Source organism: Scyliorhinus torazame, chromosome 6 (assembly GCF_047496885.1).
Source record: "Scyliorhinus torazame isolate Kashiwa2021f chromosome 6, sScyTor2.1, whole genome shotgun sequence".
Taxonomy (NCBI): Eukaryota; Metazoa; Chordata; class Chondrichthyes; order Carcharhiniformes; family Scyliorhinidae; genus Scyliorhinus; species Scyliorhinus torazame.
Window position 1 is genome coordinate 263,535,360 of NC_092712.1, and position 15,917 is coordinate 263,551,276.

At 48.1% G+C, this 15,917-nt stretch overlaps 2 protein-coding genes across 2 annotated transcripts in view; one reads left to right on the top strand and one right to left on the bottom strand.

Moving 5' to 3' along the window:
* Positions 1–9,018, top strand: part of LOC140425867 (uncharacterized) — a 31,485-nt gene extending 22,467 nt beyond the window's left edge. Inside the window, exons 8-11 of the mRNA XM_072510249.1 lie at positions 3,455–3,505; positions 3,630–3,668; positions 4,596–4,660; positions 6,118–9,018. Of these exons, the coding sequence (XP_072366350.1) occupies positions 3,455–3,505; positions 3,630–3,668; positions 4,596–4,660; positions 6,118–6,171 (209 nt within the window). The 3' untranslated portion in view covers positions 6,172–9,018. The remainder of the gene's footprint in view (positions 1–3,454; positions 3,506–3,629; positions 3,669–4,595; positions 4,661–6,117) is intronic.
* A 1,078-nt stretch (positions 9,019–10,096) lies between these two features.
* On the bottom strand, positions 10,097–15,074 carry LOC140425808 (armadillo-like helical domain-containing protein 2). The gene is made up of 2 exons (XM_072510215.1): positions 14,862–15,074; positions 10,097–10,586 (listed from the first exon to the last, which is right to left on the bottom strand). The coding sequence occupies exons 1-2, from the start codon at positions 15,064–15,066 to the stop codon at positions 10,165–10,167; spliced, it is 627 nt and encodes a 208-aa protein (XP_072366316.1). The 5' UTR covers positions 15,067–15,074; the 3' UTR covers positions 10,097–10,164.
* Between the last annotated feature and the right edge of the window lie 843 nt (positions 15,075–15,917).

Sequence of the window (15,917 nt, forward strand, 5' to 3'; positions counted from 1 at the left end):
TCCCTCACAGGCATGGGGTTGTGGGTCCACCTCGGTCTCCCGACTTTAGGGGGTAGGTTTTCTCTGAGCGATCTTCGTGGCTGCATTGAATATATCGTAAGTGGAGCGCTTAACAACAGTTCCAGCTGCCAGGGCCTTTGGCGCTAACTCGGCAAAAGCAATTAGAATGTCAGCTAGAATGGGCTGATCTCTGCATTTGTGTGGGTGGGGAAGGCCCCGCAGGTTAGGGGGGCTTTCCTGGAGCAGGGGTGGGGGAGAGGCTGGCGTTGCCGAATGTGATGAATTACTACTGAGCGGCGAATATGGTTAGGAAATGGGCCATAGGGGAGGGGTTGGTGTGGGGATGGATGGAGGCGGCATCGTGTAGGGGAATGTGTTTAAGGGCTTTGTTGTTGGCGCCTTTGCCATTCTCGCCAGCCAGGTACTCCCATGAGCCCAGTGGTGGTGTCAACCCTATGGGCATGGGGGCAGTGGCAGCAGGATCTGGGGATTGAGGGTGCCCTCGTGGGGATATTAACTGTAAGTGGGCGGAGGAGCTGGGAGGGGAGATGGGGGCTGAGATGTGGGCGGAGGCCTTGCAGAGGGTGAACGTGTGCTCGTCATGTGCGAGGCTAAGCCTCATCCAGTTCAGGGTGGTACTTGGGGCTTATATAACAGTGGCAAGGATGAGTAGGTTCTTTTGAGGGGGTAGATGAAAGGCGTGGGTGGGGGCATGAATCATGTCCACATGTTCTAGGTGTGTCCAAGATTGAATGGGTTCTGGCAGGAGTTCTCGGAAGTGATGTCCGGGATGCTCAGTATGGAGGCGATCCCGAGTCCAGAGGTGGCGATATTTGGGGTGTCGGATGATCCGGGGAGTCCAGTGGGTGAGAGGCCGATGTTTTGATCTTTGCCTCCCTGATAGCCTGGAGATGGATTTTGCGGTGGGCGGGACTCTGAGCCGCCGAAAGCGGGAATCTGGGTGAGCGACCTGGCGGCATTCCTGAGGCTGGAGAAGGTTAGGTTTGGGGGGGATCAGTGGGTGGGTTCAGCAGGAGGTGGAAGCCGTTTATTGATTTCTTTAAGGGATTTGAGAGGTCAGCAAGGGGCAGGGGAGGGTAAGGGGGTTAAAATGGGGAGGTGGATTTGAGGTGGGAGTGGTGGCTGTTTATTGAATTGTTTGGTTGTTCTTCTGATTCTGTTTTGTATATTGAAAATGCCTTGAATTAAAATATTTTTTAATAAAAGAACATCCATTGGGCCAGGAATTGCTTGGATTTCATACCAGCAGAGTTCTTGGGCTGGCTTTTCCGCATTTGAGGCGATGTCCCCACTCCGATAAGGGAACGGTGGCGTTTTACGGCCGAAAATATGGCGCAAAAGAGCCACTGATCCTCCGTCTGGTGGGAGGCTAGCAGGTACGCAGCGTAGAACCCTCGGCTGTAGCTGCGGATACGGCCGGAGAATTGCGGGTCCATGGCCACGTACGTGCACAGCGGCGGTCTGCAGCGGCCGGGCCGTGCAACACCGCGCCTGCCGTGCGGGGGCCCGGCCTGCCAAATAGTGACCCCCTTTGGCCAGGCTCGCCACCCCCCCGCCCCCCCCCCCCCCAGTGCCCCCAACCCCCGCCAAAGCCGCCCTGCCCAAGGATCGGCTCACTTAGTCCCCAGCCGCCACACCGAGTTCCAGAAAATAAATACCACACGCGATCGACGCCATCGGGAACTCGGTCCATCGGCTGCGAAGCATTGTGGTGAGGGCCTCCGGTAACATCCTGAGGCCGCCCGACAGCATGCGGCGTACTCCTAGAGTACGCTGTTTTGGAAGGGGCGGAGCATCGCAACAGAACGAGATTTCGGAGACCGGAGAATCCCGCCCCGTGTCCCTTTGCATGTCGTGAATTACTCCACAAAAAGTACCCCCCAATGGGAATGTGAACCACACACAATTCAGTCCCGGCATCAACACTTAGGGGTGAAGTCACCGCTGGCGGGATTCTCCGTTTCGCCGGCAGTGCTCCCCGCCCGTGGTTTTCCCAGCAATGTGTGGTGGCTACAATGGGAAATCCCATTGGCCAGCCACTGGAACGGAGAATCCAGCTGCCACCACAAAACATTCAGCTGGGGAGGCAGAGAATTCACTCCTTCGCCTCCCAAACGGAGAACTCTGTCCTATGTATCCAGCAAACATACCACCAATGTTGGTGATGTTGGTCAAAATATAATTATTGGTCAGACACTGGGAAAGCTCCAATGCTGTTTTCTGCAAGTGGCCGTGGGATCTTTGACACCAACCTGAGAAGGAACTCGGGACCTCAGTTTAACTTCTTATTATAAGGCAGTCCCTCCAATATTGTAGCGCACTCTTTGAACTGCACACAAATCAATCTAAATTATGTGCTCAAGTATCTGGGGTAAGACTCAAACCCATAGCCTTCTGGTTGAGGCGGGTTCTGTCACTGAGCTGAAGCTGGCACGTAATGTGAAAGGAACAACATTTAGATTTTATTACCTTGAAGCAAGTGCTATCTCTTCATTCTAATTAGACCGGAATCTTAGAACAGAGAAGAAGGAGGAAGAGCTGTTATTTAAGACAATTTACAAAGAAATTGAGATATATGGCTCATAACTTCCTGGTTCCCTAGTGTCGCATTTAGGGTGTACTCTAATGATATGCTGGTAATCCACTCAGAAGTTTCCACAAGGATTTAAACTTACAATTGTCCAGGTGAAGTTATTACTGGGAACCATCCAACAAAGCGATTTAAGTCGCTAACTTCGGATGGTTCTGGTATTATTCTTATTATTATGATTAATTTAGCATGGCCAATCCACCTAGCCTGTACATCTTTGGGCTGTGGGGTGAAACCCACGCAGACACGGGGAGAATGTGCAAACTCCACATGGACAATGACCCAGGGCGGGGATTCGAACCCGGGTCCTCAGCGCTGCAGTCCCAATGCGAACCACTGCACCGCATGCTGCCCCGAAAAAAAGCATTTCTAACTCCATAGTACTACTCTGCCTCACACGGACACCCCTCCCCCCAGTACGACCCCCCACTTTGATCCGACCTCCTCCTCCTGTCTGTCCTGACTCCACTTCCCTTCAGGTTCGACCTGACCTTTGGTTCCACCCTGACCCCTCCTCCGGTCTGACCTGTAAAAAGGGAGCATTCCTTTGTTCCCTGCGCCGCAGTTACTCCTCGCCGATGTAGCAAGGGGTGTGCTTCACTGCTCCTGTCTCACCCAGCCTGTGTGAGGACTGTTAGTCAAGAGACTTTGGAATAACAGTGAGGATAAGTCATTCAGTGTCAATCCACCAGAGATTGCCACTCTGTGGTAATTACGAACCACAGGATCAAGTACAATGTTGACAATATACCTACACAGAAATTATGACCTTTTTCCTGAATTCTTTAATAGATCCAAAGGTGTTATTAATCCCCCAAATAATCATCTTTCCTTTTCTAACAGATATACAAAAGTGGTTACCTTCCATTCCAAACCTGACAACAGTTTCTCCAGGTAAGCTATTTGCAATTAATTTGCAATTATTTCTGAGCAGATTACTGCATTTCTTTCTACTTCTATCATGTGATTTCCATTCAGGGTTAGTCATGCAATTTTTTTGGTGTCCATTACCATACAGAATCACAAACACGGAAAGTGAAGAAACCGACACATATAGGTAAATCACAAAACATTAAACCTTATAGTTTATAAATGTCAAGTGAATGTCTTTGTGTTATTGCTAATTGACAAGCCATATCTACATCAACGTAAGACAGTTTGGTGTTAGCAATAATGGAGTAACTACCTAATTTTTAAAGGCTACCTCAAGAACAACCCAGTTTACTGTGACATTGAAATGAAACTTTCAGTAAAATCTGCCTCGTATGATTTGGTTGCCTTTTTGTTCTTGGGATATGGCTGCTATTGATGAGGCAGTGTTATTTTTAAATTTGGAGTACCCAATTATTTTTTTTTTCTGAGTGGCAATTTAGCATGGCCAATCCACCTAACTTGCACATTTTTGGGTTGTGGGGGTGAAAACCACGCAGACACGGGGAGAATGTGCAAACTCCACTAGGACAGTGACCCAGGGTCGGGATTCGAACCCAGGTCCTCAGCACCGCAGTCCCAGTGCTAACCACTGCACCACATGCTGCCCCCGACGAGGCACCTATTCTTGCATGAAACCATGAGATTCATTTTCAGTAGGTGTGATAGATTTCTACTTGAAAGCTATTGGGCGGGATTCTCCAGTTTTCTGGTGCGGTGCACCCCGGCCGGCTGCAGAATTCTCCGTCCCGCCAGCCGCACACCGCTGGGAAATCTCCGGGCGTGGGTGCATTGCCGGCAAACGGAGAATCCCAACAACGGAGATCCAGCCCATTTGTTTGTGTGTGATAAGTGACGACACTTCAAAAAGTGGTTGTGAAAGATTTTTGGATGTCGGAGGATGTGAAAGGTCCTGAGGTGAGTTCAAGTTCTTTGGTGCCATCATGTTTCTTTGCTTGTGTATGAATGTGTATATAAGAGGAAGAAGTTCAAGAGATCCTAGCACTAAAACAAATAATTAGTCTTATTTCCATCTTTAATTATTTTTCTTTAGGTATTATTATTGCCATATGCATTGGGATTGTAGTTCTAATAGTTCTAGGTGTTCTGCTTAAAATGGTGAGTAGGAATCTTGAGCCTTGACATTTTCTTTATTTTTGGAAGACTATCTAAAATGTTCTCAATGATCTGTTTTGCGACATACTTAGTTCTGTGCTCACGACCAATACTATACGAATAATAACTACAGATTGGTATAAAAACAGATTTGATAAAATCTCCCTCTTAGTAAGGATCTTCAAATGCAGGGGTTTCATATCTGGAACTGAGGCGTCCACAGGCCCCAATGTGTTTCCAGCCATTTACTTCGGGCAAAATTGTGGAGTGCCTGGAATTCCTGGGATGTTTTCCAGAGACTTGTCACCAGGAGGGTGATTTTATTTCATTCAATTCATTGTGACGTTGCTAACAGAGAATTCTCCTCGATTCACTCTGTTTGAAATTCACCAGCAGGTTGGTGAACGATAGCAAATTGTTTTGCAGCACGCATTGTCTGTGGCCAATTACACCAATGCAGATCGAATAAATGCAGTATCGCATTGGTCGCCTTTAATCCCATGATCACTAGATTACTGGCATGCTTCTTTAAGCAGTAGGTTATCGTACATCTCCGAGGATCATTAACAAAGGAATGAAATAAACTGGAGATGAAATCTAATAATGTTAAGCACTAAGTCCTAGAATTTGGAGTGGGCCCAAACCTGAGTGTGAGCCAGTACTCTCCACACACTCACGGCATATTTGTTTTATTGACAGTCGCTTCATAGAATTCCTACAGTGCAGCAGGAGGCCATTTGGCCTACCTAGGCCCACTCCCTGTAACCCCACCTAATCTGCACATCTTTGGACACTAAGGGGCAAGTTTATCATGGTCAATCCATCTAACCTGCATATCTTTGGACTGGGAGAGGAAACAGGAGCACCCAGAGTAAATCCACGCAGACACGGGGAGAACGTGCAAATTCCACTCCAACAGCAGTCACCCTGGGCTGGAATTGACCCGGGTCCCTGGCGCTGTGAGTCAGCAGTCCAAAGCACTGCGCCGCCCTCTTTAAGGGCTGTTTATCCACAAAGTGCCTGAAGAAATTGTTGGCATTGTGCCTGGAACATCAATTTTCAAAAGAAACCAGAAACCCACATTAGACCTGGAATTTCCCACTGTAAAAAGCTTAACCCCATTTTGCAGCCATTCAGGGCATGAGCCTGAAAAGGCTACCTGTTTAATGTCTATAAAATGGTGGAGCACAATCTATTTCCTAAGCCAATATGTTGGAAGAAATAATGTGAGACTCGGTGATTTGAATGGGAGGGGAGGAAACCTGTATTGCTAATTACACTATCATGGAAAGAGTAATCCAGGGCTAAGGATCGGCCGAGAATCATGCAATCGATGCCTTGCCGAACCTTGCAAATTTGGTGATTTTGTGGGCCAAAGATAATCATTAAGAATAAAATACAACTTACAAAATTAATGCACATCATCATTTGCTATAAGCTATTTGTTTTGCTTTTCTCAGAAACGTCAGAAGATTTCAGAACAAAACCCAGCAGAACAAGAAAACTTTGTATGAAGGAGTTGTGTTTTATTACCAAATGTTGTATAATATAACTGGACTTTTTAAATGACTTTTTTAATCTACAGAAGTATGAATTTTATGGGCTAGGATTGCTGCTTTGATACACCCATCATGCTGTTTGGAAGAGAGATCCAGAATTATGACCCATCGACAGTGAAGGAACGGTGAGATAGCTCAAGTCAGGAGGTTGAGTGACTTGATGGGGAACCTCCAGCTAGTGGTGTTCACATGCGTCTCCTGCTCTTGTCCTTTTAGATGGTAGTGGTCACGGACTTTGAAGATAAAGCCAAAGGAATTGGCGAGTTGCTGCAGTGCGTCTTGTAGATGGTACACACGGATGCCAGTGTGTATTGGTGGTAGCGGAAGTGGATGTTGAAGGTACTAGCTGTGGTACCAATCAAGCAGGCTGTTTGACCAGGGTGCTCTTAAGCCTCTTGAGTGTTGTTGGAGCTCCACTCATCCAGGCAAGGGGAGAATGTTCCATCAGACTCCTGACTCGTGCCTTGTTAATGGTGGACAGGTTTTTGGGAGTAAGGTGAATTACTCTCTGCCATAATCCCAGCCTCTGACCTGCACTTGTAGCACAGTACTTATATCATACAACCCCTACAGTGCAGAAGGAGGCCATCCAGCCTATCGGGTCTACACTGACCCTCCGAAAGACCACCCTACTTAGCACCACTTACCCCACCTTACTACCTAGCCATTGGCCACTAAGGGGCAATTTAGCTTGGAATCGAACCCAGGTCCCTGGCACTGTGAGACCGCAGTGTTAACCACTATGCTACCATGCCTGTGGCTGGCCCATTTCAGTTTCTGGTCAAGAGTAACGACCAGGGTGTTGGTCGAGAGGGGGTTCAGCAATGTTAATGCCATTGAATGGTAAGGGGCGAAAGTTAGATTATTTCTTGTTGGAGATGGTCTTTGGTACTTGTGTGGGTCAAAGGTTACTTGCCGCTTAACCCAAGCTTGGATATTGTCCAGGTCTTGTTGCATTAGGACACAGACTGCTTCAGTATCTGAGGAGTTGTGAATGGCACTGAACATTGTGCAATCATCCACGAACATCCCCATTTCCGTCCTTATGATAGCGGGAAGGTCATTGTTGAAATAGCTGAAAATGTTGTGTCTGGGTAACTTCTGCAGTGATGTTATAGACTGAAATGATTGACATCCCTCCAGGGCCCAGGAGAGGGGATGCAGATGATAATCGCCAGGGTTAGGGGTGGGCTAGGTTTTTTGGTTTGAATAGAGTTTCTTCTCCTCCAGCCTGGGCAGCCAGAGGCATAGCTTCAGAGGTGAAAGACTGAGGGCAGGATTCTCCGCGGCAGACACCAGAATGGGGAAACGCGTTTGGGCGGAGAATCTGTTCTGATGCCGAAATCGGGGTAGGCGCTGGTTTCAAGTCAAATCGCAATTCTCCATCCTCTCGACCGCAGCATCAATGCCTTCTAGAAGGCACGTACAATAAATACCCTTGGCATATCATTAGCTGGCCTGACCCGATATTCTCCGGGGTCTCTGCAATTCTCCGCCTCCACTGGGGCAAATTCCCAATGGCGAGGTTCACTTGTGCTTTTAAAAATCATGAAACAGGAGACGGGCTGGTGAGGGGGAGAGCATCGCCATAGTTTGCTGACAGTTGTGCCGTTGGCCAGCAGCATCTGCCAGGGCCATGGGTAGTAGCCAGTGGGTGGGCTGTGGGGTGGGGTGGACAGACACGGAACTCCATTGCCGCAGCTGGCAAAGCAGTCATGCAGCTGTGCACTCCGCTGACTCCTCCCCCCGCCAGGTCACCCTTCAGTGGGATGGGCTTGCTCCAGCAGTACCAGGGCTATCTTGTTGGCTGGGGTGGTGTGCGTGGGATGTGAGGTGTGTGTATGCGGCTGCAGCATGTCATCCTCCCGGGTGTCAATCACGACCTGACAAAATCTGCACCGTTTCTCTTTGGAATCAATTGTGTTTCACATGGCTCCGGTGCTAGGCCCTTAATAGTAGCAATCAGTGCAGGTGTAGCCCCGGTTTCTCGGTCTTGAAAGTCTACGGATTCTCCGTTGGCGTCAACACTTTTCTCAAAATGGAGAATCCAGTCCCCGGTGTTTGATCGCAATTTTGCCGGTGGTGCATTGTGGGTCTCTGGCGTTAACCTTCGACAACTGGGGCCAATCTCTTACCAGGTGCAAGCTGTATTCAGCTCAAGCATTTGGCGACATTCGGTCCAGAATGCTGCCTCTTCCGCGGATTTCCCCGCCCCCAGAAATCGCTTCTCCAAACGCAGCAACTACCGGATTCGGATACAGTGGATGTTCCTTCTTGAGGTCTCCCTCTGGCACCCCGCTCAGGGCCTGCTTGGATCGCTACAGAACCCCATGGATATAGGGAGGCCGAGATGACGGAGGTTCTCGACTCTGACTCCGAGATGGACATGCAGGACGTCTCTGAGGGGGAGTCCTCAGTTCCATGGCGCACAGACCTGCAGGCATTTATCTCGAAAGCGCGTTCGCCTTCTCATTATACACCGCCGGATACGGCGCCTTGTGCAAATGATGGCCAGCCTCCTGTAAAACGAGTCTAGTGCCCCCCTTCGCCGGGGTCTTCGGCGTATTCCTCGGATTTTGAGGGGTGAGGGATGTTATAACCTGCCCAGATCCAATTGACTGGGGACAATTAATCGCCCCATGACTCTTGGTGAATATGAGATCCCCCAATGAAGGGGGGGGGGGCAATCACTACTAGTTGCAGCTATATAAATAGAGCTGGCTAGTGTGATACCAGTAGTGAACTACTGTTGCTGTGTACATATTGTTGTAAATAAAGTTACTTTCTGTTTGACTCTACAAACATGTGCTGGATTCTTTGTGGCCCTCACAACTTCCTCAATGTCAAACAGGTGTGTGACCACAGTTAGTGAGTCACACAGTTTAATCTTCACTATTCTGACATCAGCCATGGTGCCCCCATTCTGTGGCAATTCATTGTGCCAGCTGCGTTTGAACCAGCAAGGTGAACCAAAGGATGGTTACTGGGCAACAAGGACCATCCACTGACAACATGGCTCATGACACGACCCGCCACGCTTTCACACAAAATGGCCATTGACATGCTGAAATAATTCTGTGCCTGAACCACTATAGAGAAGCTTGCAGTGGTCCGCAGAATGGGTGCAATGGGTTATTATGGTCTACTGAATGCTGAACATTAATAGAGGACAGCCCTTGCAAAATCTATTTGACGAGTGTCTGAGGAGTAGGAACAGAATGGGAAGAACTTAGACAGCCCCTTTCTGTTTGGGTCGTCCATGAAAAACTCTTCAGATTGCAACAACAGTAATTGCAATCCCCAATTACCCATTCATTGACAGTCCCGTACCTTAACTTCCCTCTATCACTGACCATCACAGTGTCTGCTTGGCGACCATGCAAATAAATGGCACCAAATCAATGTTCAAAACCAAATTTATAGTCAACCAATTTACAGACAAAAGTTAATTACTCACCATTAGTACTTATCATTTATGTTCCTTTGCCTGCACTCGTGCTCCGATGCAATGCTGTACCAGTGGGATCAAAAAAGCCTCCTCTGGGTCCTTCTGTTACGGCAGTGTCCAAGATGTGATTATTTCTATCCCTAATTATCAACATTCTGGGGATTATCATTGACCAGATCTAGAACTGGACCAGCCCTATAAATGCAATAGCTACAACAGCAAGTCAGAGGCACAGAATTCTTTGGTGAATAAGTCACTTGCTGACTCCCCTAAGCCAGTCCATCATCTACGAGACACAAATCCGGAGTGTGATGGAATATTCTCCACTTGCCATGATGAGTGGCAACAACGCTTAAAAAGCTCAGTACCATCCAAGCAATCAGCATATTGGGATGGGATGCTGAAACGATTCCAAGAAACAACAGCAAATGCTCATAGTTAACAAATTGTTTTATTTATCATAAATTTTTCTAGTGATCTCAATGACACTTCGTAAACGGTTACAAAGCTCTGTTTTGCTTTTCAAACCCTAATAGGTAAATCAGAACTTGAGCATAATTCTTTGGCCATCCGTACCAATTGCTCTCTGATAAATGTATCAGGCTGGTATGAAGATGCTTAGCTTTATTAAGGCGTCGAGCTACAGGGATGTTGTTGCAACACAGTATATTCAACAAGTAGCATGTCCAGTATTTCACCTTTATTTTCATTTGGTTGGTGTTTCTGGTGTTCAGTATAGCAACCAGCGTGATCAGAATTTGCAAATCTATTGCAAGGTTTTGGTTGGTGGTATTATTGTGGCAAATTCCAGCCAAGCTTTGCAGGACTATGATCTTGTCCTTCTCCACAAACAATGTTCGATTCAGGAAGCGGATGAGGTCTTCAATGTAGTCCTGTGCAAACGTTGCTGCTTCAGGTCCACCTGTTGAAAAGAGGAATTGGTCCAATCTGAATGATCCCTCTCTCTGAAAGTGACACAGTGGGAAATAAATGATGGGTGCCTGGTGCACTGGGGTGGTCTTTTATCTTTTAGAAACAGAATGGTTACCGTGCTGGAGGAGGCCATTTGGCCCATCATATCCATTTCACTTCTCTGCAACATCCTCACCCCTTTATGCTTAACTCTGCAAATTCTCTTTGATGCCTATCCAATTATATCATAAATTCCCTGCAGTGTAGAAGGAGGCTATTCGGCCCATCGAGTCTTCACCGGCCCTCTGACAAAGCATCCTCCGCAGGCCAACTCCCCCGCCCTATCCCTGTAACTCCACTCAACCTTTGGAACACTGTGGCAATTTAGCATGGCCAAACTGCCTAACCTGCACATCTTTGGATTGTGGGGGGAAGCTGGAGCACCCGGAGGAAACCCACACAGACAAGGGGAGAACGTGCATACTTCACACAGACAGTAACCCGAGGTTGAAATTGAATCCCCGTCCCGACCGCTGTGAGGCAGTAATTCTAGCCACTGTGCCGCCCTCAATTGTATATCTGCCAACATCACACACTCGCACAATTTAGCGTGGCCAATCCATCTACCCTGCACATCTTGGGTTGTGGGGGCGAAACCCACGCAAACACGGGGAGAATGTGCAAACTCCACTGGGACAGTGACCCAGAGCCGGGATTGAACCTGGGACCTCGGCGCCATGAGGCAGCTGAGCTAACTACTGTGTCACTATGCTGCCCCGCATAATGATCTTTGTAATAAAAAGCGTTATTATTGTCACAAGTAAGCTTACATTAACACTGCAATGAAGTTACTGTGAAAAGCCTCTAGTGGCGACACTCCAGCACTTGTTCGGGTACACTGAGGGAGAATTCAGAATGTCCAATTCACCTAACAGCACGTCTTTCGGGACTTGTGGGAGGAAACCCATGCAGACACAGGGAGAACGTGCAGACTCCGCACACACAGTGACCCAAGCCGGGAATTGAACCTGGGACTCTGGTGCTGTAAAGCAACAGTGCTAACCACTGTGCTATGTGCCACCCCACAGCACATTCCAGACCCTAACCACTCACTGCATTAAAAGGTTACTCCTCACACCTCCATTGCTTCTTTTGCAAATTACCCGAAATCTGTGTCCTCTTTTCGATCGTATCACCATGGGGAACAGTTTGTCCGTATTTATTACACACCTTTTATAATTGTACTTCTTCCTTCATATAGCCTCAAAATATTATTTCCACCAAAATGCACTACTTCACACTCATCTGCCATCTGTCTGCCTATTGCAATTATCACTATCCTCCTCATCGTTCATAATACTTCCAAGCTTTTTGTCATTTTAAAATTTTGAAATTGTGCTCTCCATATTCATATACATAAAGAAAAGCAGTGGGCAGTATCCTACCCTGACAGGAATCCCACCCCACTGCGTCCAAAAAACACCCTCCTCCGTTTTGGGTTATTCAGCCAACTTTGCATTCTTGTTGTCCAAGTCCTTTTTATTCCAAAGGCTTCAATTTTGCTGACAATTCTATCATGTGACACGTTTATCAAATGCCTTTTAGAAGTTGATACACACCACATTTATCAACCACATTACCCTCATCAACAATCTGTTTCCTCATCTAAATCGAGTTGGTTGAACACAACGGGCGAAATTCTCCCCCAAAGGCGCGATGTCCGCCGACTGGCGCCCAAAATGGCACCAATCAGACGGACATCGCGCCGGCCCAAAGGTGCGGAATGCTCCGCATCTTTGGGGGCCGAGCCCCAGCATTGAGGGGCTAGGCCGGCGCCGGAGGGATTTCCGCCCCGCCAGCTGGCGGAAATGGCGTTTGTTGCCCCGCCAGCTGGCAGAAATGGCGTTTGGTGCCCCGCCAGCTGGCGCGGAAATGCGGCGCATGCGCGGGAGCGTCAGCGGCCGCCGACAGTTTCCCGCGCATGCGCAGTGGGGAGAGTCTCTTCCGCCTCCGCCATGGTGGAGGCCGTGGCAGAGGCGGAAGGGAAAGAGTGCCCCCACGGCACAGACCCGCCCGCGGATCGGTGGGCCCCGATCACGGGCCAGGCCACCGTGGGGGCACCCCAGGGGTCAGATCGCCCCGCGCCCCCCCCCCCCCCCCCCCCCCCCAGGACACTGGAGCCCGCCCACGCCGCCTGGTCCCGCCGATAAATACCAGCTTTGATTTACGCCGGCGGGACAGGCAATTTCTGGGCGGGACTTCGGCCCATCCGGGCCGAGAATTGAGCGGGGGGTCCCGCCAACCGGCGCGGCCCGATTCCCGCCCCCGCCCAATCTCCGGTACCGGAGACTTCGGCGGGGGCGGGGGCGGGATTCACGGTGGCCAACGGCCATTCTCTGACCCGGCGGGGGGTCGGAGAATGACCCCCATTTGCCTTTCGGAAATCTATGCCAGCTTTCCTTAATGAATTTTGCGTTTTTCCAAGTGACTGTTAATTTTTTCCTGGATTTTATTGCTTCTAAAAGGTTGGGTGACATGCTGATCACCTCAGCTTCTTGCTTAGGAAGTAGAAGTGATGACCAACTGAGAGGTCTGCCTCTTCAACATTATTAAATGAAGCTCCACTCTATTCTGAAGGGAGCCATATAACCTGATTAGAACTATGGGCGTCATTCTCCGCCGGCGGGAGTCTCCGTTTTGCCGGCGCCCGGGGGTTTCCCGACGGCGTGGGGCTGCCCTACAATGGGAAACCCCATTGCCCGGCCGGTGTTACGGAGACTCCTGCCGGCCGGTCGGGGCAGAAATGTGGCGGGGCGGGTAGGAGGATTTCGCCCAAGATTCCTTGCATTTTATGGATAGAAATGTTTCTGTTGACAGGATGAAATGATTCACCCTCACCAGTCTTGCTGAAATAGTAAAGATGACTGTTGTCAGTCTAATGACTTCGGCTCGTCACTGCAGTGAATATTATTATGTTTTGAGTGATTGTTTTGAGACTCTGACTTTTGGTGTCATAATGATACCTGTGGTTGTTCACTAAACAGACAGTGAATGGAAAGCACTGACCGCTGATCTGTGAGGGAAAAGGCTAGGAAAGTCATAGTCATCGGGTTTCACAGCACAGAAAGAGGCCCTTCAACCCATCGGGTCTGTGCCGGCCATCAAGCACCTATCTATTCTAATCCCAGTTCCCATCATTTGGTCTGTAGTCTTTTATGCTATGGCCTTTCAAATGGTCATCTAACTGGTTCTTAAATGTTGCTAGGGTTCCTGCCTCACCCTTCCAGTCAGTAAGTCAGTGGACATCACGGTAGCACAGTGGTTAGCACAATTGCTTCACAGCTCCAGGGTCCCAGGTTCGATTCCCCTTTGGGTCACTGTCTGTGGGAGTCGGCACACTCTCCCGGTGTGTGCCTGGGTTTCCTCCGGGCACTCTGGTTTCTTCCCACAGTTCAAAGATCTGCAGGTTAGGTGGATTGGCGATGATAAATTACCCTGAGTGTCCAAAAAAGGTTAAGTGAGGTTGCTGGGTTATGGGGATAGGGTGGAAGCATGGGCTTAAGTGGGCTTTCCTAAGGGCCGGTGCAGACTCGATGGGCCAAATGGCCTCCATGTGCACTGTAAATTCTATGATGATTCTATGAGTTCCAAATTCTCACCACCCTCCGGGTGAAAACGTTTTTCCTCAAATCCGCTCTAAATCTCCTGTCCCTCACCTTAAGTATATGCCCCCTGGTTTGATCATTCTACTAAGGGGAAATTCTTCTTCCACTCAAACCTACCGATGTCCATCATAATGTTGTACACCTCGATAAGATTCCCCCTCTACTTTCTCTGCTCTAAGGGAAACAACACCAGCTAATCAGCTTCTGTCTACAATTCACACATTTAAACAAACATCTACTGTAAATGTTTTATTCTTTGATATCTGTAAGATTATTCTTCGATTCGCCCAGATTCTGGATACGTAACTGTGTAAGATCATTAGCTGCATTTGAAGAGCTAGGCCCGAAACAGGCAAGATGTGCCAAATGATCTCCTTGAGTGTTGTAAGTTCCATGATGAACAACACAACTTGATTGTTCTTTGCCTTTTCTACATTTACGCCTTTGCCATTTCATTCTCTATTTAATGACTAGGCAATATGTGGATTCTGGAAAATAATTATCTTCAGAAAAGAAAGCTTGGCAAAGTGCATTAACTTCAGAATAACGAAACATCAACAAGAACTAGAAATATATTTAGTCAGTACAACAAGAATAACAAAAGCACAGAACTGACTGACCTGTAAAACACATGATGCCTATGTATAGTGCAGCTTGAAGTCTGTTACTCAATGGCAGATGAGTCTTCCGTAACGAAGCGCCCAAGATCATGATCTGTTTGATCTGAGGATTACCTTCGTACATTGAGATCTCATCTTCTTCCACATTCCTGAAGAAAAAGGGCTTGACGGACTTCTCATAAAACTCAATAAGCGACCTGAACATTTTACACAACTGTTCAAAGATCAAAACAATGGATTATTGAACTCTGCCCATCAAAAGCAGACTATAACTATCCCTTGTTTAGCAGATTTAATTTATTCCTAAAAACTGGTGCTAAACAAAAAACTTTTCTATTTAAAAAAAGCATGTAATAAGGGTGAGTTGTGTTCCTGACCTGTAAGTAGGCCACAGATCAGCCATGATCTAACTGAACCCCGGTGGGCGGGACAGGCTCAAGGGGCTGAATGGCCTACTCCTGTTCCTGTGTACATTAAAAACCTACTGGCTGCTTTGAACCTCTTTCTATTACCACTTGCTACTCTAATTTACCACCCTAACTAATTTCCTACTCTTTTTTATTTTACTCCACCCTCCGCTTCCATCTTCCAAACCCTCAGCCAGGAGAGGGGTGACCCCTGCAGCAAGATACAATGAGGGGATGGAGAGAGGCAAGCGGGGTGGAGAGGAGTAATGGAGGGAGGGAGAATCTTCCAATGGAGAAGGGAGGCGGCAGGTGGGAGGGAGAGAGAGGGGTGGGTGAGCAAAGTGGCCAGAGGAAGGAGTGAAGGGATGAGAAGAGATGTGTCTAATGGGAGAGAGTTTCAAAGAGGGAAACGGGAAGAAGCAGGGTGTGGGCTAGTGGAATGGCAAAAGCCAGATGAGCATGTACAGTCACCGCAGAATATGGAAGCGACACCATTCAGCTGTATTCCCTTATTTACAAATTGTACCAAAACAAAAACATACCTGTTTTTAAGACTTTGCTAATGTTAAAACTGTTGGAATTCCATTCATGAAGAAAATGATGGATACTATAGAGTAACAAAAGAAAGTGTGATGTCCTAGATTGTGAT

What these genes read in the sequence shown, in the direction of transcription:
- LOC140425808 (XM_072510215.1), bottom strand. Translation starts at nt 15,066, where the DNA reads ATGTTCAGGTCGCTTATTGAGTTTTATGAGAAGTCCGTCAAGCCCTTT. An exon ending in AGGCATCATGTGTTTTACAG is followed by an intron (nt 10,587 to 14,861) that starts GTCAGTCAGTTC and finishes TCTTTTCAACAG; the next exon opens with GTGGACCTGAAGCAGCAACG.